Below are 27,940 nucleotides of genomic sequence, written 5' to 3' on the forward strand. Positions count from 1 at the left end.
GTCAAGGAAAATGAGGGCAGACAAGGAGAATATTAGATTTGCCAACGTGGTCACTCACGTGCTTGCCAGGACACATTATGGAGCCAGGATTTTGGAGAGGTTTTGCTATGAAGAGGAGCAGAGAAACAGGATGGCAGTTGCAAAGAAATGAGGGGTCTTTTGCAAATGAAGGTAGTTGTAAAGAAGGAAGGGAGCTCTTTTTTCTTTATAGATGGGGAGTGTGTATGTGCTAATGGAAATTAGCTTGTCAGAGTGACTGAAATGAACACCTCACACTAAGACATGTAACTTACATCTACAAAAGCAAAGTGGAGAGTGGAGTAATTATTTACTAAGTGCCTTCCTTGTTTCTTGGAGACAAAATAATCACTTCACGGATAAACATTCCCAGGATTTCTGAGCTATTTTGGAGCTTCGAGTGCTCCCATAAAAGTCACTCTGGTGAAGCCCTGGGCAGTAAAGGAGGATGCAGGGCCAGGTGAGGTAAGCTCCATTTCTGCAGAAGATTCTGTGCTCTCTGTCTCTGGAACACGGGCTGAGTACTTGGTTTCTACCAAGCATCAGGTTGTTTGATTTGCACTAGCAGCCCCTGAAGAAGGAATTTGGAGGAGAAAATATTTGGTCCAAATATTTAATGTAGAATGAGTAATGAATCTACCTAGAGGTTTTGGCAAGGGAGGAGTTGGTGTTGAAATTGGGAAACAGAGGGTGACTCTATCACTGACAGAAGAAAGGTGAGCGCTGGCACGGGGGTGGTGAATTTGTCTTTCAGGAGAACTTTATCTTATTTTTTCTTTCATACGGTTATGATCTTTCCAAAATAGGCATGTTACAAATCTTTCTGACCTTCCCTCTCCTTAGCATTATGGGTTTATTTACAGTTTCTAGGCCATGCCTTTTTAAAGGCTCAGGTTTTTTTTTTAAGTTTCCTTGGTAGGAGAAGATAAAGGAAAGGGAGAAGAAAGAGAACTAAAAAGACAGCAAGGGAAGAAGAGAGGAAGACAGAGAGATAGAGCCCAAGAAGCTATTTCTTTTATTTTTTTGAGACAGAGTTTCGCTCTTCTCACCCAGGCTGGAGTACAGTGGCGCGATCTCCACTCACTGTAACCTCCCCCTCCAGGGTTCAAGCGATTCTCCTGCCTAAGCCTCCTGAATAGCTGGAATTACAGGCACCCGCCACCATGCCTGGTTAATTTTAGTAAAGTCGGGGTTTTGCCATGTTGGCCAGGCTGGTCTCGAACTCCTGACCTCAGGTGACCTGCGCGCCTTGGCCTCCCAAAGTGCTGGGATTACAGGCATGAGCCAACGTGCCCAGCCCCAAGAAGCTAGTTCTTATTCTCTTGAAAAACTTATAATAAAATAACTACAAACCACTTTAAGGACATCTGAATTAAAGTGAGTTGTCTTGTAGCAATGTGAGTATCTTTTCGTTTCCTTTCCATTTTTCTTCACAATAAGAATCTGAACATGGTAATGGTCAAGATAGAGTAAGGGATAAAAATGGAAAAAAATAAAGAAAAAGCAATGTTCATCATACTGTTTATGTAATTGTTACATCTGAGTTTTTTCTATTTTGAAAAAAGGAATTGTTTTAGATAACATTTATATCATGGAAATTACTTCTTTTTAAAAAAAAGAACAAAAGAAGAAAATAGAGTCAAAGAAAAAATATACTCATAGTCTAATTCCAGTGACATTCATAATACGAAATTCTAAATTATGAAATTTAGTCTCATAGACAAAATGTCCATCCACAGAAGAATGTTTGAATAAATTATGGTCCTCTGTAGAGTGACACGCCACGCTGTCATTACCATGAATGAGGGGGACTTCCTTGTGCTGACAAGCAATGACAGGTACAGGTACTGCCTGGAATATGCATTCCTTGAGGGCAGGAATAGCCATGCCGGTAGTGTTTATCGCTCTAGCTCAGCAACTAGAAAACTGCCTTGCACACAATAAATATTCAATAAATATTTGCTTCATGAACAGAAAGGATCACAGATCAATATAGCATGATTTCACTTTGGCAAAAAGCAAAACAAAATACATCATATAAATGTGATTAGCTCCGGTCTGATGTATGTGTTTGTATATTTTATAACAAATAAGTTTTTGTTACTTCTGAATTTAAAAATAAAAATATAATTAGCATTAAAGAAAATATAATCCTCACAAACACTCCAGAATCAATAGAAGGGTAGCCTAAGATCCAGAGGGTCTGAAGAATTCTGAGAGTTAGGTCAGTCTCTAACCATGATCCTAACTGCCTGGTCACCCACACACAGAAAGAATAAAGGCTGAGCCAGCTGGTAAAGAGGCAGAGCCCAGAGAAAATCCACACTAAGCAGGGAACAGTTGAAGGATATGATTTCTAGTGGGATGGGTGAATGCTGTGTGATCTCAATGATAGCACAGCTGTGCATTTGAAAACTTGGTTTGGGTTACCTAAAAAGAGGGAACAGTCAACCTGAAATAACAGGTCTCCTTCTGGAACCAGAGGAACCTAGCAGCTGGCAGGGAAGCTTCGGAGCATGAAGACTGTATCCAGCAGTGGCCGGGGCACCAGGTTAGGAGACACTTTCTGCTCTAGTCAGTGGGAAGAGACTGGGGCTTTCTCAGAATAAAAACCACCCGGAGGGTGGGGTAGGGTGGTGACTAGTGTCAAATCAGACTCCTGGAAAACATGTAAATGTGGCCTGTACTAATTATCTTTTTTTATTATTATTTTTGAGACAAAGTCTTGCTCTGTCACCCAGGCTGGAGTGTAGTGGTGCAATCTTGGCTCACTGCAGCCTCCACCTCCTGGGCTCAAGTGATTCTCATGCCTCAGCCTCCCAAGTAGCTGGAATTACAGGTGTGTGCCACCACACCCAGCTAATTTTTGCATTTTTTGTAGAGATGGAGTTTCACGGTGTTGGCCAGGCTGATCTCTAACTCCTGGCCTCAAGTGACCTGCCAGCCTCGGCTTCCCAAAGTGCTGGGATTACAAGTATAAGCCACTGCAACTCGATATAATTACCTTTTAGATTGTAATCTAGGATGCTCGTTTTTCTGATGGTTTTTGTGACTGAAAAATAACAATTAGAGAAGACAGTACTCCTCACTGCTCCCTAAATATTCCCTGCGCTTTTAAGACTCTGCTTTTACCCACCTTGAACTCTCTTTTTGCCATTTTATGCTTTGCTTCTCAAACTCCTACACAACCTTCAAAACCTTGCTTATGTGCCAGCTCTTGAGTGGGGCATTTTCTGGTTTTCTTAGCAAAGAGATCTCTCTTCTAGATGCCCACAACACTGGAGTCATGGTTCTATTGTGGAGCTTACTCTTTTTGACATTTAGAGATGCTAAACTCCTCAGGACAGGAATGTTTTCTTCGTCTAACCAAGCTATTTAATAGAGTACTGAGTACTTTTCTAGTTGTTTTATTTCTCCAACTACTAAGATAGTGCCATGCTCTCAATGTATTTTATAAATGAGAGAATTATTCACTTGTTCTGTTCTCATAATTATAATTTCTACAAAATTCCAACAAATGCTTACTAAGCAACTGCTAGGAGTGCAGGGGACTATATTGTTCCTGCCTTCATAGGGTTTACAGTCTTGGGGAGTCAGGTAACCAAATAAGAAATTTTAAAACTAGGCTGGGCATGGAGGCTCGTGCCTGTAATCCCAGCACTTTGGGAGGCTGAAGCAAGCAAGCAAGCAAGCAAGAAATTTTAAAACCAGATAATGTGGAAAGCATAAAGATGGGGCCACCTAACCTGGACATTGAAATTAATCCTTCAGCTTCTTACTCTGATCTATAAATATACTTATTTGTAGTCACATCCAGTCTTACTTCTTTTCTTCTAATTTAGGTATCTTTTTTGGTCTACCTCGGCCTTGTTAATACTTCTCCACTATTGTTATTGTCTTTCTCTCCCTCAATCTCTCTCTCTCTCTGTTTTATTCTTTACTGTTTACTTCTCAGTTCGAAAACTTTATCAAATACCTGCCACTTGATAAACACCTAATTTTCACTGTAAATGCAATATTTGTTTTTATTCTATTATCTGTTCCCTATCCCAGTTAAACCCTTTAAAAAAGTTGTCTATACTTTGTTACCTCTCACTCATGTCCCAGTTGATGAGAGGTTGATACATCCCATCTCTTGCTCACCACCAATTTGCTGCAACTGTTTCTGCTGCAGCTGTTTCTGCTGAAGATGACTAATAACCTAATGGTCTGATCCTTGAGCACTATTTAATGCACATTTTACTTAATCTTGCGGTGATATCTAAACCTCTTGGCTACTTCTTGAAACTCTTTTCCTTTGGAAGTGGAGACATTGTCACAACTGGGTCTCGTGCTTTATTCCCGAATGCTCATTCTCAGGTGACTTGATTTCCTTTTCCTGCCTCCTCTTGCTATACCTCAGAGTCCTTCTCCCAGTCCTCTAATTTTCTTCCCCATGCACTCCCCACTAGTAATATTATCAAAACCCTCCACTTCTGCCGTTCACCATCTTAGAATTTTCTTTAGGGCTCCAGACTTTTGTCTAAAATTCAACAAAGCCTAAAATGAACTAATTAACTTGACTCCCTGCCCTTCACCCCAATCCTGCTATTCCATATTATTCATCCAGTGCAGATTTAGACACAATCCTTCCCCTTCACCTTCCATTTGCAATTGGTGTCTAGACCCATCTGTTCTAGCCCCAAATCTCACACATGTCATTTATCAGTTCTTCACTTAGACTGCAGCAGTGTCCTTAAAAGCAGGCAGACTCCAGTCACTCCTTCCCCCTCCCTGTCCAACACAGAAATAGGAAGACTTTCTAAATTATAAATTTGATCATAACACTTCCTTGCTGAAAACCCTCCACTGGCTCTGCAAGATCTTTAGAAATTGCAAAATGGTAGCCCATGATCCATATTCACCTATGTACACATGCTATTTGTCCCACAGAGTTTAAAAGCTGAATTTTTAAAATTCAGAATATGTTTCGTGATGGCACACATATCCAGTTCTAGAGTTCTCTCTATTGTCTTCTATCCAGGTGGCCTCACTCTTTACATTACTTGCCTAGTTCCTGCATGGACCCTTGAGCTCATGGAATAAGTTCTGAGCATGGCATAGGAAGTCTTGCATAACCTGACCTGCCTGCCTTTCTGTCTCATTTCATGCTTTTAACTCAAATTTGCTGATGCCAAGGCTCATGTTTATCTACTACACCACACTAGTTAACATTACTTCTTTTCTTCCTTGGGCTTATGAAATGTGAGAAGCCAATGCAAATAACACATGGAACAACAAACTCAAATTACAAGGTAGGAGTGTATGTGGGGTGGGTGTGAATGAAAGGGACTGCGACACAGGTGAGTAAAAGTAGTACTGTGGGAATCCCATCCAGATGGGATAATTTGTTACCTCATTTATTTCAGTGTCAAGGTTAAGGCTATAAAACAATTTATTTTTCTAATCCCTGTGTATCATTCATTTTTGTAGCCTAAGCACAGTTCCTGATCCTTTGTAGGCATTTAAAGATGCTTACTGAATAAACATGTTTTGGTGAAGGCTTGCAAAAGGCTGAATGTCCTATCACTTCCAGGCCTCAGCTTCTTTTCTTTCTGCCTCCTTCAGTGTATCTACTGGGTGTTCAGGGTACACTCTTGGTATCAGTATATCCCTTTTTGGCGTAACCCCAAATCATCCCAATATCACAAAAAGAATATGCAAAATAGTAAAAAGTATAGATATAGGAAATTCAGAAGGAGGATAAATAGGAAAATAAAAAAGGAAATTCTTTCTCCTCCTCCTTACTTTGCTACCATCTTAACACAAGTTAAACCTATTATGTAGACATAAATAATATTATGGCTAAGACTAATGACATGGGACCAGTAAATATAGAGTCAGAAGCTATAATTTCCGGGGACTGTGGAGGAATCCTTCCACATCCACCTTGCCCCATGGTCATTGGTTTAAACAGCCTGGCTGGCCACCATTTCTACCATCTTTGATCCTTATTCATCTTGTGATGCTACTTTGGGCATACCCCTCATACTCTTCATACCAAATCCCCAAATACACACAGACCACAAAGAAGGGAGGCTCAGCCTTCAGTGTGCACAAGGGTTATCTGGAAAGCCTGTAAAATGCAGATTCCTGAGCCCTTTCATTTCAAGACAATAGTTTTGGGGTAAGGCCATTGTATCTGAATTTTAAACAAGTTTTACTGAGGATTCAAAAGTAGGCAAACACCATACTCTAAAATTGGAAAACATTCTCATAAAGACAGGTGTTTTAGAACCTGAAAGAATTTCGGGTTAAGTACCTTAATTTGCTTTCAGACATAGTCCAATTCCATCATGTTTAGCTTTCACCATTCCTACTGCTAAGAATTGTTGATTAAATGGCAAAAATTTTGCTCTTGGCAAATTGCAGTTACCACATTCTCAAAGAAATACTGCCTATATGCCTTTCGTTTATAATCTATTTCATTAGGTACATGCTTCTGTGGTGAGGCTGCTAAGCATTTGAAATATTTATTATACAACATTTCCTAGGTCTCATACTCATTAAAGTGATACTAAATTGATAGGGTCTTTTTTTTTTAATTCACAGCAGGGTAACAGTCATTCAACTGTAGTATAATTTGGAATTGCAGCTCACTTCACTTTAAGCAGTTCATCTCAGTTCTAATCATTATGTTCAAAGCTTCACTCTATCCAGATGCCAAGTTTCCCCAACTGTACAAAAGCACAGGAGAAATATTTCTGTTTGGCAAGGCCTGGAAAATTTTTGGAGGTGTTGTCATGCCTCAACAGGGCACCAGTCAGGTTATAATTTGCCTTAATTGCTTGTGCCACAAACAGCAAAAATGATTACCTTTAGGTCATTGGCACTCAAAGAAAGATTTCTTCCCAGCTACTGTAAATAACAAAATACTTTCTGCAAACACCTTACTTGGGATTAGACTGCAAAGAATCTCAGATTTTGACCATTTAAAAAAATTGACCTGGTACATGTTTTTAATGTGTTAAGTCGCACACTTGCCTGTGTATCTGTGTGTGCACATTAGAAACATGAAAATAACTCAGATAAATTACTGTTCTCCCATAAAACAACTAGTCTTCTATCTGCATAATTTGTTCCACCTGCCATGTTTACAAGGCGCCCCAAGGAGAACTAGCTTAAAAGCCAGCAATCCATCTGCCTCTCAGTTCTAAGGGGGTAATTATTGCCTCAACTAAGCAAAGAGGAATGCACAGCATGCTGCTAACCATGTCAGGTGACTGATGTATGTGCCTGACACACTCACCCAGCTCATCGGCTTTTCTAATCGTGGCTGGGGTCATGGTACAGTAACAAACACAATTCACTACTTACAGAAAAGGGGGAGAAAAATGGATAGAGGCTACATTCAATGGGCCAAACTCAGAACACAAACCAACAATGTGGGCTTTATCACTTCTTGTGTTAAAAACAAGAAACTTGGGGGAGAAAAGACAGGTTGACTTTATGCCAAAACACTGGTTTAAACAAACAAACAAACAAAAAACTTTTTTTTTTTTTTAAAGGGGACAGGAAAGGAGGTGTTTTGTTTCTATTAACTTCCTATTAACTGTACTTCCTTACGTATTTTTAAAATAAAGCATTAATTAATATTTGTTAATAATGTACAATGTTCTACCTGTTGTGCGTATAAAATAGGGCCTGGCCTCTAATACTGTGTAAACTTAACTGTCTCCAACTAAGGTCATAGTGACCAAGACTGAGTATAAACTGTGAGGAATACTGTTTGAAGACTAGAACGATGTCCAAGCACAAAAACACTCATGTGCCGATGAAATGCACAAAACACATGCAGATCTTCAAAGAAATTCCACTAAGAAGAAGTGATTAAAAAAAAAAAAAAAAGAGCTCTTTGGGGACACACCCCAAATGAATTGCAAAAGGTCACACACAACTTCTTCCCTCTGAAATGAGGTAGAGACAACATACAAATTAGCATATAGAATATCAAGTCATTAAATGTTCCGTGCCAAAGCTCCCATGGGAAAGTAAGAGGGAGGCAGTGGAGTGCGGAGAGAAAACAGAAAGTGGGTAAAAACGGACAGATCACTTTGGAAACAGTTCCATTCTTTTCATTTCACAGGCTGGTAAAATTATAAGAAAAACTTGCGGGTGGAGTAGAGAAAACATCAACATTGAGCTGATATTTATTTTGCCGAAGTATAGCTACCATCAACTATCATGAATTTTTGTTTCATTACAAATGATAGAAAAGCCAGATTCTCAAAATAAAGGATAATTCTTTGTATTTAATAAATGTTTATGAAGCTCCTTATATTATCTTTTTTTTAAAAAATAAAAATTTTAGAACATATGACGCTCTTCGTAATTAATGCTTTTGATATAGATTTGAGGATAGAATCTCCAGTTTGCAGTTCTGAAAATGTAATTTTCAAATTAAATTTCATTGCATTTGAGGTGACACCTTCCTCTATAATTTCATTACCAGATTGTAAGAATTCCCTTAAGTAGGCATGGCCCCTTTTACATGAGTGAATGTGATGATTTATAAAGAAGATAAGCTAATACAGGAGGATTACTGGAAGGTTGCGAAGCTATGATGACAATAGATCCCTCTAAATTATTTTAGCTTTGTTCTAGTAAAGGATGGTATTTTTTAATATTTGTATGCACCTTGTTCTCTGACTTAACTGCCATGATTAAACAACGAACACACATTCTGGCCTCAGTGTTGGAGAGACTGGATTAAAACGAGCGATTTCCCCCTGCTGGTTGGACATGTCTTACATTCTCTATCTCACTGCCTGCAGCATTAACACTCCCCATAGTACCAAACCCATTTATTTTCCACCCACCAACCGGCCTCCTAAAGCATCATTAACATGCCCCCAAAGGCCTTGCTGCTGTCAATTTTAGCCTACACAGCACTCAAAAGCCTTTGTGGGGTTTATCGGAGTTCTGTAGGAAAGGAAGGGAAAGGCATTAGACTCAAACCTTGGGGAACTGACAACACAGGAAGATGAAGAGAGATGAGGGAGAGGCCCAGGAATGGAGGAAATCCTATCTGCAGGCAGGGTGCAAGGCTCAAGATTGAAAGGTTGTTCAGAGACACCCATAATTATATGCTTCTGCCACTCAATTTTCATCTAGTTAATGGCAAAAAGATCAATATCTACTTTCAATTTTCATGTATAGCATTATAGCCTTAGTCAGAGACAGGTCTCCTAGGAAGGAGGATGATTCAGGAAGTGGATCCGGGGAAGAATAATTCATAACCAAAATCAATAATCATATTGGTTTCCCTTCATATTTTCTAAAATATATTTGGGGTTTTCCTTTTCTTTGCTGTTTTGAACAACTTTTTCTTTTTTTCTGATAACACTATTCACCCTGAAATCCCTCACAGAGGAATTGATTACAAGGAGAGAATACCAGGAATAAATGTGGAACTGAGTTATGTACACAAACCTCTGTCAGTTTGAAATGATGTGCCCAGAGTTCATCCACACTCACCAGAGTGAGCTCTGGGCTCCAAAACAGAGTTAAAGTAAACAGCATTACATTCTGCAAATATGACTCTAGATTCTAGGAATACTAACTGTGATAGCTTCTCAGTTATCCTTTCGTTTTCTTCTTGGGGGAATAGTAAGCAAAGCAGCAGTGGGTTTCCATCTTAAACTAGATTCATGTGATTCAAATATAAAGAAATAAGTTTTAAAACAATATTTTGATAGGGTTTTTTTCAGAATCAAGCAGACGATTTGAGTTAGTTAGAAAAAAAAAAAAAAAAGTAGGCAGTGCAGAATTTCCAACATACAACTTATGCAGAGGACAGAATAACTTTGTGGAAGTATGTAATAAATCCAAAGCTGCATTTATAAAACCCTTGAAAAATGTAGCTGTGAGCCCTAAATGCAGTGGAATGTTAGGTCCTGCTAAATTAGAGCATTAATCATAGCATCTTGATTCACGTGTTTCTTCTCATACATGTGTTAATCTTCAAGTTCCATGTTCCCTAAATAAGTTCTAAAACGTTATCCACTGTGAAACATTCTTCACTAGTCATAAGACAGTCACTCCTTTAAATTTTACCCAAATTCCTAATACTTCTCAAGGAATGTAAGTCCTTCTAAGTCATGTGCTTCAATGGGAATAAAAAGCTCTGTCAAGTGATAATGGTGGCACCTTCAGGAACTATCAAGAGATTTGTGCCCTTACCAAACATGCTCACAACTTTAAGGAAACTTTCTTAATCACATGCCCAAACTGGCATCCATAGTGTATTAAGAACCATCATTTATTAAGGACTTCTGTAAGCCAGGTACCGTGCTAGGTGAACATTTAGGTACTGGTCTCATTCAGCTTCACAGCCACTCTACAAGGTGAGTATTATAATCTCATTTTATGGATGTAACAACTGAGGCTTAAGGAGGTTAAGCAACTTGCTGAGGGTCACACAGTATGTAAGTGGTGAAAGGGCCAGGGATTCCAGCCCTTCAGGCTTGACAGATCACAAAGCCTGGGCTCTTCCCTACTAAACCATAAGGCCAGGCCAGCCTTGGGCTATAACTCTCCTTGATCTTGACCTCACTTATTAGGAATTGCTTTATCTTTGGGGAATTTTATAATTAGAGGTACACAGGCTTCTAGAGGTTGCTAGTATAAAATTCAATCCAATATTTTTTCTACATTTAACAAAGGAATGCATTTTTAAAAACAGTCATAGAATGGCGGTCATTAAAAGGTCAGGAAAGGACAGATGCTGGAGAGGATGTGGAGAAACAGGAAAGTTTTTACACTGTTGGTGGGAGTGTAAATTAGTTCAGCCATTGTGGAAGACAGTGTGGCGATTCCTCAAGGATCTAGAACCAGAAATACCATTTGACCCAGCAATCCCATTACTGGGTATATATCCAAAGAATTATAAAACATTCCACTATAAAGACACATGGACGCGTATGTTTATTGCAGCACTGTTCACAATAGCAAGGACTTGGAACCAACCCAAATGTCCATCAATGATAGGCTGGATAAAGAAAATGTGGCACATATACACCATGGAATACTATGCAGCCATAGAAAAGGATGAATTCATGTCCTTTGCAGGGACATGGATGAAGATGGAAACCATCATTCTCAGCAAACTAAACACAGGAACAGAAAACCAAATACCGCATGTTCTCACTCATACGTGGAAGTTGAACACATGGACACAGGGAGGGGAACATCACATATCAGGGCCTGTCAGGGGGTGGGGGGCTGGGAGAGGGATAGCATTAGGAGAAATACCTAATGTAGATGATGGGTTGACGGGTGCAGCAAACCACCATGGCATGTGTATACCTATGTAACAAATCTGCACATTCTGCAAGTGTATCCCAGAACTTAAAGTATAATAAAACAAAGGAAAAAAAAGTCATAGAAACAAGAAGTTAGATTTTATAAATTATAAGCTAGAATAACATATGAAAATTCAGGTGTGAGATTCCAATAAACTGAACTATATGAAACTGCTGTGTTTGTAGGTCACAACAGCCAGAAATGTACCGCCTTCTACAATTCATCCTAATAGTAGAAGTGTAGTTCTAGGCTATAAGGGACCCAGTATGGGCCCATTCACAATGCACCTGCAGTGCACACGCTTCACGCCTCTGGTGGCCTCCCGAGGGTACTGTACCTGAGCAGAAGCTGTTGCTGCTAACGGTCCTCGCTGAGCGCCCAGAGCTGCTGGGGTTGAACTCTCTGCTCTCTTCCTCAGAGAAAGGAGACTCAGAGGCTGGGGACACTTTGTGCTGTTGTTGGGGCATATGGGGCCGAAGAATCAACCGGGGAATTCGGCTTCGAGAAATCTCCTTGTCATGATGCTGCACTCTGTGCTCCTTCTCAAAATTGGACATCAAAAAAGAAAACAAAAGGAAACGCGTTTCCCTCTCTTAACTCCTGTCGGTTCCTTCAAGGATCAATTTCTAAGAAATCACATTTCTGAGTATTGAGTCTTCACAGAGTAGTCCTTATCTCAGTTGCTGAAATGAGCTTCAAAACTCTTCCACTGAGCTAACCTTTCTAATCTACTGAATAGCACATGTCTGTGTGGCACATACACACATACACACACACCACACATATACACACCTCCACTCACTAGCTGGAAGGTCATCCTACTTCCCTATGCCAGTCCTGACTCACCTTCCCACGCTGACTTCTATCACATTCAAGCTTCTGCCTCCCAAAGGCTCTTTATTAACACCACATTCTGGCTTACTTGATAGCCTTCAGACTTCCATTTTGCTTTCCCTAAATTAGCTGTGACAATCTGACTTCTGTTTTCTTGTCTCCTCACAAAGTCAAACCCTATACCTGGAACAGTTATTTCCTGATAGCTCACACACAATCATCTTTAAATTCCCTCCTCTTCTGGACAGGATCTTAATTATTTGTTAATATCCTGGTACACAAGGCTTGTTGCCAACAGAAAAGCAAACACAAATCCGATACTCGGGAAGATGGCTCCACCTTTTACATCATCTTTAATTTTTGTTTTCCTTACAGGACATCCATAAGAAGAGATTTTTCTCTCTCCTTAAAAATGCAGCATGAAGTACCCTGCCATGTCTTGGTTTTAAAAATGCATAACAGTAATATTTTCACAATGTTTTCCAACTTATAAAGTGCTTTTCCAACCATTTTCTCATTTGATCTTTACACACCAGACTGTACATAGAGAGGACACCAATGAATGTCCCTATTTTCAGATGAGGAAACAGGCTAAGTGGGGTAGAGATGCTTAGGCAATTCTGCACACCATGCCAGAAGTAGAACGAAATTCAAATCCAGTGCTTTGCAGGGTCACCACCACCCTGCCTTATTAAAATGGATTCCTAGGAGGAGCGTTTTGCAAAAATTCCACTGCTTCCTCCAACCTCTGCCACTGAAAGGGACTCTTTGGCTTAGGTAACAAACAGCCTTTCGAAACATGACCTACTGTTCCTTCCACCGGCTTACCAGGAAGGGTCACGGCCAAAATAAACACCTCTGGGAGGCCGGCACATGGCATAAATTGAAGGGTAAACCTCAGCAATGGGGAACTTCGGAGGGCCCCTCAGGCATCCACTCTACCCGGGGGCCTCCAGCCGCACCCAGCCTCGGATTCGCCCTGCACATCTGCCGCCCAGCAGGTACCACGCGCCAGCCACTCCGCCGGGCACACCGCAGACCCTGAGCTAAGGCAGGGTCACTGACACGCGGGAGTCCTCATTTCCCAGTTGCGAATGCATCAAATTCCTTTCATTCACATCACACACACAGGACATCAACTGAAAACTACACGCCACAGTCCCAGTTTCAGGAGGTGGGATTAACCCTCCAATCATGTCATTCTCCAAAATCTATTCCTCCAGTACCACCTCCCCATCTCCTGGATCTCAACTCCTAAGCAATGCCTCCTGCCTTCTCCGGACCCCACCACCACCTCTTCCACCTTTCCCCAGACTCTAAACGTCACCCCTCCAGCTCTCATCCCGCCCGCTTCTCGCCCCGCAGTGCCCGTCTTCCCCGCCCTCCAGTGCCCGCACTGCCCCGCGCTTCTTACCTTGCTCTCGCGGAGGGGCCCCATCGCGCCGCTGCCTGCCGGCTCCTCGCGCCGCCGCTGCCGCCGTCCAGGAGGAGGCACCTGCGAGCACCGAGCGAGGAGACTGCGCTGAGCCGGCGCGGGCTGCGGGCGGCGGCTCTTGGTGAGGCTCCAACGCGCCGCCGCCGCCACTGCCGCCGATTGCGCTGGGCTCCGAGGGCGCGCCCGGCCCCGCCCCGGCCGGACACGTGGTGCCGCAGTCGCTAGAGGCCGCTCCTGGGGCGCCTCCCACGCCCTCCCTCACCTGCGGCCTTCGGAGCAACTCGACCGCGCCTGGGCGCGCCCCACCCGCCCGATTTCGCCACGGCACTCCGAGTCCCCCCAGCCAGAGCCCGTGTCCCTCCCTCTCCAAGGAGCTCGGCCCGGTATAGGCAGGCTGCGGCTAGCGGCATCTCCAGCCCAGGGGTGTCCCCACCCTCTTTTTTTTTTTTTTTTTTTTTGCACTTGATCTCAGGTTTGAAGGGGATGGCGTTGGATGGAGTGACTGAGAAAAGCTGCGACATCACAGAGAGACAAAATAGAGAAAGTTTTCCCCTGGCGACCCCTCCTTGGCCTCCAGGTCTTAAGTCAGCCTACAGCTCCCCACAACTGCCTCACCCGAGAGCTGCAGAGATCCCTCTCATACCGGAGCCCAGCCAAGCCAGTGCGGCAGGAGTGACACAGCCTCTGGGTTCCTGGATCTCAAAGGCTGCGATGGATTCTACTTGGAAGGGGTTGCATCAGAAAGGCCTTCAGTGGTCAGCGCAGCTCCCTCCGGCTTGGAGAAGCCAGGCTGCTATGTAGCCAGAGAACAGCCTTTCCCCAGCGCTGCCCTGCAGCTGCCCGGCTCCAGGAAGGAGCTCCAGCACACTGCTAAGGGAAGAGCACTGGAATTGAACTCAGAAAACCGAGTTCAAGCCAGCACTCCAATCGGTCCCTTCAGCCTGAGTGCCTTTATGCCTAAAGTTTTTGTTGTTGTTGTTGTTGTTGTTGTTTTCTTTTTTCCGTTGTTGTTGAAACGGCATCTCGTTCTGTGGCCCAGGCTGTAGTACAGTGGCGCGATCAGGGCTCACTGCAACCTCTAACTCCTGGGATCAAGGGATCGTCCCGTCTAGGCCTCTCAAAGTACTCGAATTACATGCGGATGCCTTTGCATGCGTGGCCTACGCCTACGGTTCTTGACCCTTCTGAACTTCAAATTTACCCTTGTTAAATTGAGGGATAATAATAGTGATACCTACCTCTAGGATAGTTGTGAGGATTAGGTGAGGAAAACAAACAGCTCTATCCAGCTTATTGAACAGAACTTTCCAAAGGGCAGCTAAGTCGGGTCCAGATGATCCAGTCAATATTTGTTGATGCCTTTTACGTGACAGGCAGAAAAAGCATTCGTGATGCACACAAATCTGTTTAAGAAAGCTCGAAAATCTATCCAACTGCGGAGTTAGAATAGGGTACATCAGATGGGCCAAGGACCTTGATTTATTACAATTGCTACCCTTAAATCTTATCTGGTGGTGGAATTCACCATGTATAATGACTTATATACCCTTTATTCAGAATTGGAGAATATTCCAAGCAGCAGTGCGACAGGTGAACACTCTGATCCTTATGCACCAGCGTCCTACATGGGAGGACTGTGCTCCTCGAAAACTGAGGGTCATTGTCCCCTTTTGTCCATCCTCCAAACAGCATTTCTCTGAGTCCTCAACTCTCAAACCTAAGAATGTAGGTTGTGAGTCTAGAGAGAGCCTGAAGCCAGAGGATTAGTGGAATCAATTTCCCTTCTTCCTATAACTCCAAAAGAGAGCTTCCTCCGTAAATCTTCATGCCTTTTCAATCTACTTAGCTCTCTCAAGCAGTGAGGTTGGTAATTTTAGGATTCTTTATTTGGGAAGAAGAGGTGATTAATTCATACTTTCTACACCCACAGCTGTTTCAAATATGGACCTCAGGAAAGTGATGGTCCAGGATGATTCATACAACTTATTATTCCTAAAATTATGAGCCTGGGATCATATACTGTGAGATAAGAACAAACTTTTAAAGTTAATGGATGCTTCTGAGTTCCCTACTTAGAACTGAGAATTGACACTGGGGACCTAATAGCAGAAACACCCTCCACTGAGTTAGCCAAGTCAGAACCTCAGTGTCATTGTGGACTTTTTTCTCTCACTCACCTGACCCACACATAGCATAAACCACCGAGTGATCTCCATGCCACCCAAGTAATAACCGTCTTGAATCTGATTACTTCTGTCCACTATTTGTCTCCATTATCTTCACGTAGAGTGTAAACCACAGTCACCCTAGATTATTGCAATAATGGTCTAACTCAAGGTCTTTTGCTTTCAGCCTTGCCTCTTATTCCTTTCTCTCCAATCAGTGTTTCCATTTTTCCACAAGCCTTTATGAAAAGCTAAATCAACTCATGCTTCTGCATGAAAACTCATTAATGATTTCCTGATTGTCCTCCGGGTAATACTGAAACTCCTTAATGTGGCACACAAGGCTTTCCTGATCTGGCCACCTTGTTTACCTCTCCGATCTCATTTCTTGCCACTCCTCTCTTTTATAGATACTCCCCCACCTCCCTAACCTGCCCCTATGGTCCCTGCCACTCTTCCCCTACATACAAATGGATACTGCTCAAACTGTAGCACTTTCAGTTCTCGGAGGTGGAGGTTTTGTGTTCTCTTTTTCCTCGAGACTGCTGCACCTGCCTCTGTTTAGAACATTTCTTGCACTACATCCGACTATCCTCCTCAACTCTTAGAGATACATTAAGTTTCATTTTAGACAGCTTCTTCCAGGAAACCTCCCCTGATGATTCCAGGACACTTATTTTTACCCCCAAGAGAGCTGTTATGATCTCCTCAGAATTCCCCATTTACTTGTTTGTTTTCACTGAAGCTTGTAGGCAGTGCCTAGTATAATTCCTGTTATACAGTAGACACTCAATACATAACTGTCAAATGAATTAATGCCTGAATGAGTGAATTCTGTAACCCCATAAGGGGCCCATCAGTGCAAGATAAAGAACATAGATACAACTTGTTTTGAAAGTGATTCAGATAAAGCTGCCTCCACAATGTATTTGTATCTGATGATTGGGTGTGTGCCTAAAAAATCCAACATGTGTTCAGTGACAGCTTTTACTGCAGAAGTGCAGGCACTGAGAGGCTGTGCAGTAGCCTTGCTGTCGCCATAGCAACCTAGCAGAGGGAAAGGCTGATGATTTAGTGTTCAGATGCCTCTCAGCTCTGTACTTTTGGAACCCAAGCCTGTTTTTCCACTGATCTAAAAGGCAAGTTTCACCAATGATAATATCTATGCCGCCTTAATTTCATTCAAGTGTTTCTCATGTCATTAGAAGAAATGACTTGTAACATTTGGATTATACCATCAAAGAGATATAATCTAGTACAGCATAATATGGTCTTCTTTCCCCTGCTTTAAAATAGTCTTATGCATCATTTTCATTTTTTACTTAAAGACTTATTTTATGGTCTTGTTTTATCACCTTTTGGCTTCTTTAAAAATTAATGTATTTCTGGCTTTTAGAAAATATCAATTGCTTTAGGATTTAACCTAACTTTGAAAGATTATAAATAATATATATATTATTTATATATATAAATAATATATATATCTCCTGGCAAAGCACAGGAGAGATAGGGTATTGTAGACTGGGAAGGAAGGTAATGTCTTTATATAATTATTCCCTCAAATCCGGGATAAGTTATTTGATTGTTTATGTGAAATTTGTAATTAAATGATTCCTACCTTTCTTATGCACAAAACTTTATATTTTCAGAACTCTTCACATATATAATTTTATTTGAGCCTCACAAAAATCCTGTGAGTTACATGTGGCCAATCTCTGAGACCAGATAGCTGAAAAAGCATAGATTTTTATTAATAGGAATCCCCTAGACTGCAAACTTCACAGAGAAGACAATACAAATGCACTGCCGAAAAGAAAACGCCTGCACCAAACAACCCAGACACATCACGGTCCCTCACATTCACTCTTCCTCGCATCTCACCTGTGTATGTTGGGGGCTTTCTTGGGCTCAATCAAGGCTGACAAAGCACCATCTCCTAATCCTATCAGCTGTGTGAGCAAGAGCTGCCGTCTCTCTCGGTGACCTAATGTTGGGTGATCTGCACAGCAACAAGGAGCAGCTGACGTGCTTCACAACACGTCACGAAGGAAAGAAACTGCATTCTGGGGCATCGTGAGATTTTTGTGTGTGTGTGTGTAGTGGGGTGGGGTGGAGACCCATATTTTTCTTACCAGGGAGAGAGCTGCCTGTTTTCCCATAAGAGCATGTGTGATTGATCAACCCTCCTCCTTTTTTTTTTTTTTTTGGAGACAGAGTCTAACTCTGTCGCCAGGCTGGAGTGCAGTGTGGTGCGATCTCGGCTCACTGCAACCTCCGCCTCCTGGGTTCAAGCTATTCTCCTGCCTTAGTCTCCTGAGTAGCTGGGACTACAGGCGCGTACCACCACACCTGCTAATTTTCGTTATTTTAAGTAGAGATGGGGGTTTCACCATGTTGGCCAGGATGGTCTCCGTCTCCTGACCTCGTGATCTGCCCGCCTCGGCCTCCCAAAGTGCTGGGGTTACAGGCATTAGCCACCGCGCCCAGCCCAACCCTCGTCTTAATGTATGTGTGTTATTGTTACTATAGGTTGAGGTACTTTGATGCTGTAAAACTGAAATGACTAGAATTGCACAAGATCACTCCCCCAGGAGGTGGCCTAGAGGTGCTTGGGGCAGAGAAGGCAGTGGGTAACCTGAGGCAGGGCATGCTTGAACATTCATTGGGCTCAGAATATGTCAATTATCTCTGCCCGACAAACGAGTGTTCAGTCAGAGTATTCTCTCAGTGAAGAACAGAAATTAAGGGCAAGTCCAGGGGAAGAGGCAGAGGTTGGGGGTTTGGAACGTTGAAGGATGGTAAGGGTCTAATCCTCTGCTTGCCTTATAGGGGAGCAGACATGAGATAGCCTCCCCCAAAATGGCTTTTTTTTGTGGCCTTTGGTTCGTCTTTGAAAATAGGGTAGGATATTTGTCAAACACACAGGCACGGTGATTGCATTAAACAAAATGGGGACACATTGTTGGACAAGTAGGTGTATACTTATTGGACAATGAATCAGAATGATTGAAATTAAGAGGCTCTGGAAAGTATGCGTGTAAAGGTTGCCATCTAAGTAGGGGAAACTGAGACTTGACATTTACCTAGTGAAATGCTTCATATGATTGGACAATCTGTGGGTCTCACAGATGTACAGAAAAGGCAAAGGATGTTATCTGTAAGACATGAAAAGGAAAGCCTAAATCCAGTAGATGAATTCTGGGGCTAATAGAGAAGCACCTTCCTTCCCCAAGAAACCAGAAGGTGTGGGAAAAGCAGCTGAAAGTTGCCTGAACCCAGCAGGGCAGCTGTAGAGAGAGGATGCTTCTCAGACATGCCAGACACAGAGCAGATACACAGGCTGGAGGCTCTGAGGGGTTCACTCAGCATCCATAGCAGTCTAGGCTTAAAAAAAAAAATTGTAATCTGGGCTCCTGGAAAGCAGATCAATGGTAGATTTGAGTTACATTAAAAACAATATGTTCTCCATAATACACTTTATTTCCATGATTTTATATTTTTTGCTTCCACTTTCTAGTAAACATCTTAAAAAATAACTTTGTCTTTATTTCTGCTAAGAAAATGAGAGCAGGAGCAAAAGAGGAAGATTTTGAGTGTCTCTTCTCAAAGAGCAAGAACACTATTGCCAAATGGAGCCAAGCACCCCCAGAGGCCAACCAACTACTATGATGGCAGCTACAGCAGGGAGTGGTTGGGCTGTTGGTGTGGGGGACACTTGGGCAGTTGTAGAGCTGAGGATAGTTTTGATTGCTGCTTTATTCCCACTTCCTAGGCTATTTCTGTGAACCACTTTCCTTTATACCTGAAATCTTGTGACCTTGTGAGTAAAGCTGGCCTTTGCTGTGTACTCCCAGCTCCTCTCTAATCCACTGCAGAAGAATTTGTAGGAAAATAAATCTAGAATCTGGGAATCTGGCCTATGTAGTTTCATCTGCCCATGTGTCCTCTTTAGCTACTTCTGCTTCTCAAGAGAAAAAATATGCCTTTTAAAAATGATAACTATTTTTTTCTTAGAAAAGGATACTAAACCATGTTATCAAAATTTTAGAAAAGAAAAAAAATACTCATTATCTCATTGCCTTAACATCAATTATCCATATTCCTTCTGTTAGCAGTTTCATGTATTTACTTTCAGGCTTATCTACTGTGCATCGAAACCAGCATGTTAAAATAAGAGTGAAATTCTAAGTGACATATGGTGAGTGAAGTTACTACTCCCCTCTGTCTTTTCTCGGATTATCAGGGACTGATCTGAGATACAGGGATCTCAGGCCTCCTTATCACTACTGACAAACAGCTGAGGCTGCTGCTGGAAGCCTAGAAGTTTCAGGATGGCTTCCTAGATATCTGGTCCTCGTGGAGACTGGACCCATCTGAAGCTTCAGAAAAACTGGTGGGGAATTAGCAAAGCTAAGGCTGGAGAAATGACCTTAACTCAGAGGCTGGTAGAAAAGTACCTGTGTCCCTTTCTAATCAGAAGTCCAGCTACTAGCTTGCCATTATGTGAAGCTAATTCAGGGAAGCACTGGAAAGTGAAATGAGTTTCCCAAGTCTGGAAAAAGATCTGTGATGAGAAAATGTAGTTTAATAAAGGACATGAATTCTTGAGTCTCATAGGCCTGAAATTGAGACTTTTTTTTTTTGCTCTGACAGTGCTACTCTAGTCAAGTTATTTAACCCCTGCAGTTCAGTATGTGCACATTAGCTAAAAAGGAAAGAAGAACCAGTTGCACTAGTTAATGTCTTTGGGCAAATTAACTTTTCTGTGCCTCATTTTCACACCTAGAAAATAAACTTAATAACAGTAATTAGTTCATAATACGGTTATAGGGATTAGATAAGAACAGACGCAAAGCCTAGCATTTATATCTGGCACATGGTTAGAGCTTAATAGATATCCTCTGTCCCTCACGATCAAATGGCTCCAACCACCATTGCTGTGTCCTGCTTGCTTGTTTCACATTCACCTCATCCTAAAAAGTTTCATCTTAATTTTTATTAAAGGGAAGCAATAAGTTTTCTCTCAATGACTTATGGCATATAAAGAAGGACACTGAATTTCTCATTAGGAAAGATATTGTCAGGACTTTTCCTCCAGAAGGTAGAGTAGAAGGCATGATGAATGCACAGACACCTATCACTCACTCATTCATTCATTCATTCATCCATCCATCACTTCTTACTTCATTCCTTTTCTGAGCCATGCATTGCCTCAGCCCCTAGTTCCGAAGTATTCAAAGATGAACAATGATTGCTGCCTCAAGTGTCCCAAGGTCTAATAGAGACATGGACATGACCATCAGCTGGTAAACTATTCAGTGTGTTTGCATGAAATCTGGACACCCAGAGGGCTTGCCAGTATCTAAATTAGACTGGGGTCTGAGATGTTCAGGGGTGAGTTTTAAGATGAATTTTGAAGCATTGAATACATCCTATTATAATCTGGTTTCTTCAGAGTTCCTTTCTCTTTATTGTTCCTCTCCTCTCTTCCTCCTCTTCTTCCTTTTTCTCCTCCTCCTCCTTCTTCTTTTTCTACTCTCTCTCTCTCTCCCTTTTTTTCCCTACTTTGAGATACTTCTGCCACCGTCCAGGCCCCAAGGATTGATGCAGAGGAAAACAGCTTTTGGGCTTCCCCTTCAATCTTTACTGCCTGGATGTGACCTTCTAGAAGAAAGGGATTTTTCTCAAATCTTGACCACCTAGGACAGCATCAAGACAATACCTGGTGTTTTGTTAATTAGCAATAGTTGACATTTTAAGAACACCATGTTATACTGCCACCTATGGGTTTGTTCAGGAAATTTTCTTTTGACAGGTAAAGTCTCTTGGCCTGAAATGTAATAAGGGTTAATAATGCCTTTATTCTAACTCTCAGGGAGATTTCAGAAAACTTTCAAAATATATGGCTATACAAAACTGGATGTCAATAAAAAGAACATTATTTAGTGGTTGTGAAATAATGAGCAGGTGCTTTGATAGACAATGATTCCAAACTCCTTTCTTCTGTTTACCTGCTGAACCACTTTAGGCAAGCTAGGTAACATCTCTGTATCTTGGTATTCTTATTTGTAAAATACATGCGTGGTTCTACTTCATAGGTCTATTTTGAGGATTAAGTTCTATAACACTTGTAATAAGCCCAGCATAGTCCCTTGTACAAACTGGGGATTTAACAATAGATTTCTTGCTCTCCTTTCTTCTCCCCTTCCTCAATTCACAATGACCCAGAGGAGGATAAACTATGTAATTCCATTTTAGCTGAACAGTCAGGTAAATCCCTCTAAAACAATCATGATAAATGAAGTTCATATGGTCACTACATTATGTATTCCTAGGCATCTATTTTATTTTTTTTAAAAATACTAATCTTTATATTTTTGAGCAGTTTTAGGTTTACAAAAAAAATTAAACAAAAGGTACAGAGAGTTCCCATATACCCCCTTACTGAGCTCTATCCCAATATACCTGATTAGTTAGGTATAATTATGCTCTGGCTTTTGAAGAAGGTGTAAATAAGTGCCCATCAAATGGATCTATATCTCCCATCTTCCCCTGCCCTTTGCCTGCCTACTACCTTTGGATTTGCCTCCAAGGTCTTCTCTGTCTCCCATGGTGGATTCAATGCCAAGACTCCTGGAAATTTCCCAAAAGTCTTAACAGCACTGCCTCTCCTATGACCTGAAGCTGAGCACGGTGGGAAAACCCCACAACCCTGTGGATGAATGACACTGCGTGCTCTTGCTTTTCACCTGCAGTGGGCCTCAGTGCTGCCTGGCAATCATTTTGGGCTTCTAGTGCGTGTTCTGTCCTATTCTCCACAATGTCTATTTTAAATCTCCTCCATACTTCAAATCTACCAGCCTACCACCCCTGCCCTCATGTTGTACAGATGGCCATTTCTCCTGATTGATAGACAAAAATAGGAGGTATTAAGAGAACTCTCTCAATCTCCTGCCTTCAAACCTATAAATTCACCTGCCTCCACCCCATCCTTCCCATTTCTGGTTCTTTAGGATGGAAGCTGTGTTTCTTCCTACACAAGGAAAATTCATTTACCTGAGCTCTGGATCCCATTCTTTCCCACCTCTTAAGGCATATTATCCTATCAGTTAGTCTCTCATAGGATTATTGAGAATATCAGAGGAGTTAATAACCATAAAGAACATGGAAGAGCACCCTGCACACACTAAGCACTCAATGAACATTAGCTATTTTTTTTTGATAACTTTAATCCATTTTTTTTTACTGGACATTTCACATCAGCATTTAAACATGCCAAAAACTTTCCCAGTGAAATAAATGACCGTCCAAAGCTCTCATATATTTCTAGTACAACCTGATTTCTTATCCCATTCATCACCAAACGTCTGAAAAAGTTACTTGTCTAGAGTATATGTCTCACATCTCCCTGCTCCTTGAACCAATCCCTACTCCACTCATGTACCCACTACTCTACCAAATAGCTCTTGCTCAAAGTCACAAATTCTTCCATTTGGTTTAATCTGATGGCTAGTTTTTATCTTAATCTTGGCTTCTCATCAGCCTTTGGCATAGTGAAATACTCGCACATTTTTGAAAAGCACTTTCGTTTTTTCTGGAACATTGCCCTCCTGATCTTCCCCTACTTCTTGGTATCCTTTTAGCTCATTTCTTAAATGTTGCTTTTGCTCACTTTCAAGCCCTCACCCTTTTATTCTTTCATCCATCCTTCCCTCTTGGGCAATATCTTTCTTTCCAATTGCTTCAATTGCTATTTATAGGCAGATCTTATAGAAATTATATAACTGCTTACCTCTATTCCATGATTATCCCATAGTTTATTTGGATATCTCAACTTTTGTATCTCACAGGGTCCACAAACTCACTACATTCCAAATTGAATTCATCATACTTCCTCTAAAAGCTGATTTTACTTCTGTGTTCCCTAAGTTGATAAACGATATCATCATGAAGACCCTGACACCTGGGTGACATTCTTAACTTTTCTGTCTCCCCTTAACCATTACAACTAATTGGAACCTAAGTCCTATCTGTTCTACTTCCTAATTATCTTTAAAATGTGTTCATTTCTCTACCACCTCTTCCTGCCTACATTTCTAACCTGCCCCCCACACTTGTCCCGTTCAGTTCATTTTTGAGCAGTGGCCACAATATTCTCTTTAAAGTGCAGATCTGATCATTCCTTCCCCACCCCATCTCTCTAGCCTCAAATGAAATCTTTCAATGCTCACTACTGGTCTCAAGATAAACTTCATCCACTAATGCATAGCTTACAAGATCCCTCATGATTTAATCCTTGCATTCTACCTTTGACTTTCACAAATGTTCCCTCTACCTTGAACACACCTCCCAATCTTCAACCTCCATCTCCCAGCACCGTCCAGTTCCTTTTGCCTTTCGGGTATATTCACTGGATAATTTGATTTGCCAAAGTCATGGCATTTGCTCCTGTCTTGAGTGTGAAATAGGACAAAATGATTTTCAGCTTTGAAAATACTTTTTGGGGAACTATATGGGTGTATTGTATAATGGAAAGTTAAAGTTACATTAAAGCTATGATGAACATAGAAGCCATGTTTGCTTTTCGGCTTGTAACATGAGTTGAATAGCAATTCAAAAGAATTTTTAAGTGACAAAGTGAAATAATGACTTCCAAATTGTTATAACTTGAAAGGCTTTTGCCAAAGAAAATACATACATCTCATCCTATGTATTATAAAATATTAATCTTAGCTTCATTATTTTAATGGACTCATTTCTCTTGAGTGAGAATTCAAAGAATACTCTTTGAAAAAGTATCCCCATGATTCCTTGTTATAGTTTTTCCTCCTGCTTTCTTCTATCACTTATTGGACTTTTAGTATTAAAATAGAAAACAATTCTAAGTAAGAATTTATTTTACAAGACACTGTCATTTATATTTTCACATATTCATATAGTTGCATTGCTATATTTTTCTTGTTATAACAAACTCAGGATAATGTGTAGTTTCAAATGTATATGTGATCTAGGCTGGGTGTGGTGGCTCATGCCTGTAATCCCAGCACTTTGGGAGGCCGAGGTGGGCAGATCACTTGAGGTCAGGAGTTTGAGAACAGCCTGGCCAACATGGGGAAACCCCATCTCTACTAAAAATATAAAAAATTAGCCAGGCGTGGTGACATGTGCCTGTAATCTAAGCTACTCTGGAGGCTGAGGCAGGAGAATCGCTTGAACCCAGGAAGCGGAGGTTGCAGTGAGATGAGATCATGCCACTGCACTCCAGACTGGGCAACAGAGCGAGACTCCGTCTCAAAAAAAAAAAAATACACACCATCTAGGTAGACATATTTTTAAACTTGAAAATGGTTACTTTGGCAAGAGAGTATTAGAAAACTTCATACTGCAAACCTGCTTTAAATATACTTTGAGAATAGCCAATTTCCTAATGCTTGAGACACTAAGTATAGAACTGTAAGTTTGTTAAAACCAATGTGCTTATATTTCCCTTAGTGAACACCTGGAATTTTTGCATATATTTTTTTCTGTGTACACTAATGTCAGCAGTCCTCTCTGCAGAGTTCTAAATTCAGAAATACCTCTATAGGAATGGAAATGTTGAGTACGGGGAATAAATATAGAATTAAGAATCTTCTGTTTGTCATTTTTGTCTTTTAATTATGTAATGTGTATCTGAAAATATTATCTTAAAATGTGAAGATTATTCATTGCTAAAAACTAGGAAATGAAGCAAACAATAATTGGGCAGGTTTCCTAATGCTCACTTAAGAATTGCCTTACAGACTTACACTTTTACTAATTGTAAATCCTACTCCTTGAATTCAGGCTTTTTATACATAAGTGATGTTACTTATTCAACAAATATTAATTGAGCCCTTGCTGTGTACCAAGAACTCTGGTGAATGTTGGGAGACATTTAAATAGTTTACCTTGGTAGTACAGATAGGTGTGATGTCTTATTTTGGAATAAGCAATGTTTGAACTGCTATATGGCCATGGAGAATAAAGGTAGAATAATGACCTTCATCCAAATACTATTATTTATTTTAAATAATAAAACAAAATATTATTTTGACACTTAAGGTAAACCCATGACTCATTTAATATTAATATAGAGAAATTATATTTCTAGCTTTAAACTATATTTTAAGATAAACCAAGAATAAAAACACATAAAGACATGGCAAAAGAATCCTATTTATTAATACAGGACAAGATACATGTGTATCTTTTTCTTTATAATTAAGAAATATGGTTAAATGAAAATTAAGCATCTCTTTTTTTCTCCCTTGGTTGAATCCTTTGAATCTTTTCCACAGAGTACTGCTGTTTTTATAAACATTAAAAACTAAGTAGACATACAAAATTTTCTTAACGGTAGAAAATATACTCATTTCTTCACTTCATTTTGCCGCAGTGGCTCTATTATTGCCCTTTATTATAGACCAGTCACTGTCCCATAATTTAAAAATATAGCAAAAGATCATTTACAGAGGAGATTTGAGAAGAAAATTCTAAGTTTTTTTTTCCTCTTCATTTTAAATCAGAAAGAATATGACACCCCTTTAACACCAAGGTTTTCTGGTAGTCTTTTGCCCAAATGAAATTTGTTTGTTCTAGAGAACTTTAATTTAAAAAGGCTGACAGCAGGTTTGTAGTTATATACTTCTGGCATTGGGCCTTCCATAGAAATGCACATTAGATATTCAATTCCTTTCTTAAGCATTCTATTCCTGTAACCTGACTTCATCCTTTCCTTTCCACTGTTGCCACTGAAACTGGAAATGACTGCAGAATACAAATCATATGATAAATATTTGGGAATTTGTCTTTGTAGTTTTTCAGAATCACTGCCAAACTTCTTGCCTAGAGAGCTGTGTGAGGCTTTTCAATCTGAAACCTTTGAGCAATCCCCTTCTGTAGCCAACTGGGAAGCATCCACATGATTTAATTGTAGCAGCCCTTTAAAGTGTTTAATAAACATTTCATGTTCTTTGACTCCATATTTTTCTAAGGATGCTCATTTGTTGGCCATATATTTATACTCAATAATTGCAAACACTGGGATGCATCTTCTTTACGGAGATGCTCAAAGGTGATGCACATGATTTGAATAGCATTAGCATAAATAAAGACTCTTTCCCTAAAATTTTTATCACAATACTGTCCTCCAATTAGTCTGATCCTACTGAAAGACGCTATCTGTGGGTTTCTTTCTTCATTCACCAGTAAACTACTAAGTGCACCATACAAGATCCCTTTCTTGATCCTCTTGAAGGTACTGTAGCAAACACATTGTCCTTCTGGAAGACAGTGCCAGATCTACTATCTTAACTATGAGTAGAATGGGTAGGACAAGTTTTAGGTTAATTAAGCATGTTCAGGTGGCTCTGGATTCTCACTTTTAGGCCTTTTGTGATTTTCTAACTGACTACTTTTAAGCTGAGGCACTAATATATATAAAGGAGGAAATATATAAAGGAGGGTTTTGCCTGTCCTATTTTTCTGCTATAATTAATGCATTCCATCTGCTTCCTTTGGTGTTGTTAAAGTTTCTTCTACAAACTTCTCAATTCACGAAGACAAACTGGGGATGTTCAATATAAGTTATAAGGAGAAATAAATGTGGCAAAAATGTAAACAAAGCCAGTGTTTTAAATGTGTTCATAGTTGGTAGCTCTAGAAATGATGACTAAGACAAGGTATGTGAATGAAGGACCTTTCCTGCTTGAGTAGGTCAGAAGCTTCTCTCTTCATTTAGATATTGGGGCCAATGCTCTCATCCATTAAGCTAATATGCTTGTTATTTACATCCACTCCTAGCTCTGAGACTGTATTACGAATTATATTCATGGCCGGGCATGGTGGCTCATGCCTGTAATCCCAGCACTTTAGGAGGCCAAGGTGGGCGGATCACCTGAGGTCAGGAGTTTGAGACTAGCTTGACCAACGGGGTGAAACCCCATCTCTATGAAAAGTACAAAAAATTAGCTGGGCATGGTGGTGCGCGCCTGTAATCCCAGCTACCCAGGAGACTGAGGCAGGAGAATCGCTTGAACCGGAAAGGCGGAGGTTGCAGTGAGCAGAGATTGCGCCACACTGCACTCAAGCCTGGGAGACAGAGCGAGACTCTGTCTAAAAAAAA

The 27,940-nt window shown here is 40.8% G+C and overlaps 1 protein-coding gene across 7 annotated transcripts in view; it reads right to left on the bottom strand.

The window, feature by feature from the left end:
• SYBU (syntabulin) overlaps positions 1-27,940 on the bottom strand; it is a 116,790-nt gene that overhangs the window by 55,769 nt on the left and 33,081 nt on the right. Inside the window, exons 1-4 of one of the 7 annotated variants that reach the window (XM_024251298.3) lie at positions 17,677-17,914; positions 14,869-14,989; positions 13,610-13,690; positions 11,699-11,900 (exon numbers count right to left, since the gene is read on the bottom strand). In XM_024251298.3, coding sequence (XP_024107066.1) covers positions 11,699-11,900; positions 13,610-13,633 — 226 coding nt within the window. In that variant the 5' untranslated portion in view covers positions 13,634-13,690; positions 14,869-14,989; positions 17,677-17,914. Of the gene's footprint in view, positions 1-11,698; positions 11,904-13,609; positions 13,693-14,868; positions 17,056-17,676; positions 17,915-27,940 lie in introns of those variants that run through there. The other 6 variants (XM_024251294.3, XM_054518778.2, XM_054518777.2 and 3 more) reach the window with 6 other exon arrangements.

Source organism: Pongo abelii, chromosome 7, assembly GCF_028885655.2.
Source record: "Pongo abelii isolate AG06213 chromosome 7, NHGRI_mPonAbe1-v2.0_pri, whole genome shotgun sequence".
Lineage (NCBI taxonomy): Eukaryota > Metazoa > Chordata > Mammalia > Primates > Hominidae > Pongo > Pongo abelii.